At 37.0% G+C, this 2,060-nt stretch overlaps 1 protein-coding gene across 1 annotated transcript in view; it reads left to right on the forward strand.

The window, feature by feature from the left end:
• wdfy2 (WD repeat and FYVE domain containing 2) overlaps positions 1-2,060 on the forward strand; it is a 38,459-nt gene that overhangs the window by 10,826 nt on the left and 25,573 nt on the right. Inside the window, exon 3 of the mRNA XM_015392194.1 lies at positions 1,051-1,124. Coding sequence (XP_015247680.1) covers positions 1,051-1,124 — 74 coding nt within the window. The remainder of the gene's footprint in view (positions 1-1,050; positions 1,125-2,060) is intronic.

Consider the following 2,060-nt stretch of genomic DNA (forward strand, 5'->3'; position numbering starts at 1 on the left):
GCTCGCCGTACTGTTGGGGGGGAGAAGCGGTGGGGGGGAGATCTTCATGTTTTGCGGTCTGCAGTCTGACCGCTAGATGTCGCTTAAAGTTACACACTGTAGCTTTAAGAGTTGGTGCTATATTTGATCTAAAGCAGGATTCCAGAACCTTCTGATTAATCTATGTAGGGTTTTTAATCTTATTAGGATGTATTATATATAAATAAATGTGAAGCTAGTAGGGAAGGTAAAAAAAAATTAGATTTATGTCCAGATTTTTTAATTTAAATTAAAGAAAAAGGCAAATCGACTTTATACACTGCAAAAAAATTCAAATCTCAATAAGAGATATTTTTTCTTAAAATAATTGCATTTTTTTTTTTGAATTAAGGAGGTAAGTGAGACACTTTGCCAATGGAACAAAACAATTTACATTTAAAATAAGAAAAAAACAATTATATAGCCTTATTACAAGTGCATATTATCTAACTATCTTATTTTAAGAGTAAAAATACTCATTCCATTGGCAAATCATCTTATTTACCTGCTCAACTTAAGGGTAAATACATTTAATTTAAGGCATGTTTACTCATTTTTAGGTAGTTTTTTGCAGTGTAGGCATTGTTTTTTTTAAATATATGTTTTTTCAGCTAAAAAATTTTGAGGTGTTATTTTAGCCATTTCAGGTTGCTTCTAATACTAATTAAATGCCTGCTGGGGTTTCATTGCCACTGCCACAGAAGGTTTTACTCAGTTTGTCCTGTGAGTAAAGCTGAAGAGTTTTGCAAATGCGCTGTAAATTGCTTTTTTTGGTCTGTCTGTGACCCGTTTCATTCGTCAGACGAACTTTGCTTACTTAACATCACATGACCCACATTTAATAGTGAAACTCAAGGCAAACAGTGCTGTTTAAATCAGCTGAATGCTAAATAAAAGATTGGTTTTACAGCCAGGAAGCTTTATTTAGCATTAGGACTTTCAACTCTGCAGCTGGAACTTCTCTCACCTTTTGACGGGCTGTTTTGCATGTATTTGACTATAAACATGCTTTCTTTTCCATGTTTTCCTCAGCCTCATGTTCCTGTATGTCCTTTAACCCAGAGACCAGGAGGTTGTCTGTAGGGATGGATACAGGAAGTATCTGTGTAAGTGCGACTGAAAACCCTCTAATAACCCTTCCTTCCTCTGTTGTCAGCTGCTTTTCATCTTATTAGGCAGTAATCACCTAAGGGATATAAGTCACTGCTCTATTCTTTCTTTCAGATGTTTATGAAAAAGATTTTGCTATTGATAGGAAGAAATGAAGTTGTTATTGAATGAACTGCACTCAGTCCTCCCATCATATGAGCCCATGGTTGTGTCGCTGCGTTAAAGAGCAACCAGCATGTAAATGGTCTCTTCAGGTCCTTTGGGAATCAAGAACTCAGTGTCCTCCATGTTATGCAAGGTGGAGCTTAGCGTTTCCTAGACTATTCTAAGTATGCACAAATCTTTGCTGATGAGATTGTAGTAGTTCATTAATGTGATGATGGTATTTCTAGGTCATATATGCTGACAGCTCAACCACAATGTGTTTCCTGAAAGGAAAAGAAAATCCTGCATATAGCTGTGGAGCTGCTCTGGGCATTGCAACCTACCTCTGCTCTTTCTGTAATGGATTTCACAAGCAGATAAGACAAAGTATTTACCACCTAAACTCATATATATGTAATTTTGTATACACAGTGTATACAAAACGGAATTTCAATACATACAGCTTTTCTACAATGAAAGAGCGGCTTAGCAGTAAAATGAACATTTCCATTTATAAAGTGCAGCAGTGATCAAATTGAAAACAGTGTAGGAGAGACATAGTTCAGAGCAGTGCAAAAATAAATGAATCTATATGGTGCAAAATGCAGTAGAAAACTAGCCTGGGTGCCATTCCGAACTTAGTCCCGCCCACAAGGTTTGAGTTCGGGAAGTTCGGTCTGGCTCTGCTCCATAGTAGCGCGAGTATTAAAGCCCACTGTCAGGCGATCCAATCAAATTGTCAGGGCGGGCTTTATACTATGATGGACAGATGATCAACAGTAACGTAA

The sequence above is a fragment of the Cyprinodon variegatus genome, unplaced genomic scaffold (assembly GCF_000732505.1).
Source record: "Cyprinodon variegatus isolate N-32 unplaced genomic scaffold, C_variegatus-1.0 Scaffold578, whole genome shotgun sequence".
NCBI classification, from domain to species: domain Eukaryota; kingdom Metazoa; phylum Chordata; class Actinopteri; order Cyprinodontiformes; family Cyprinodontidae; genus Cyprinodon; species Cyprinodon variegatus.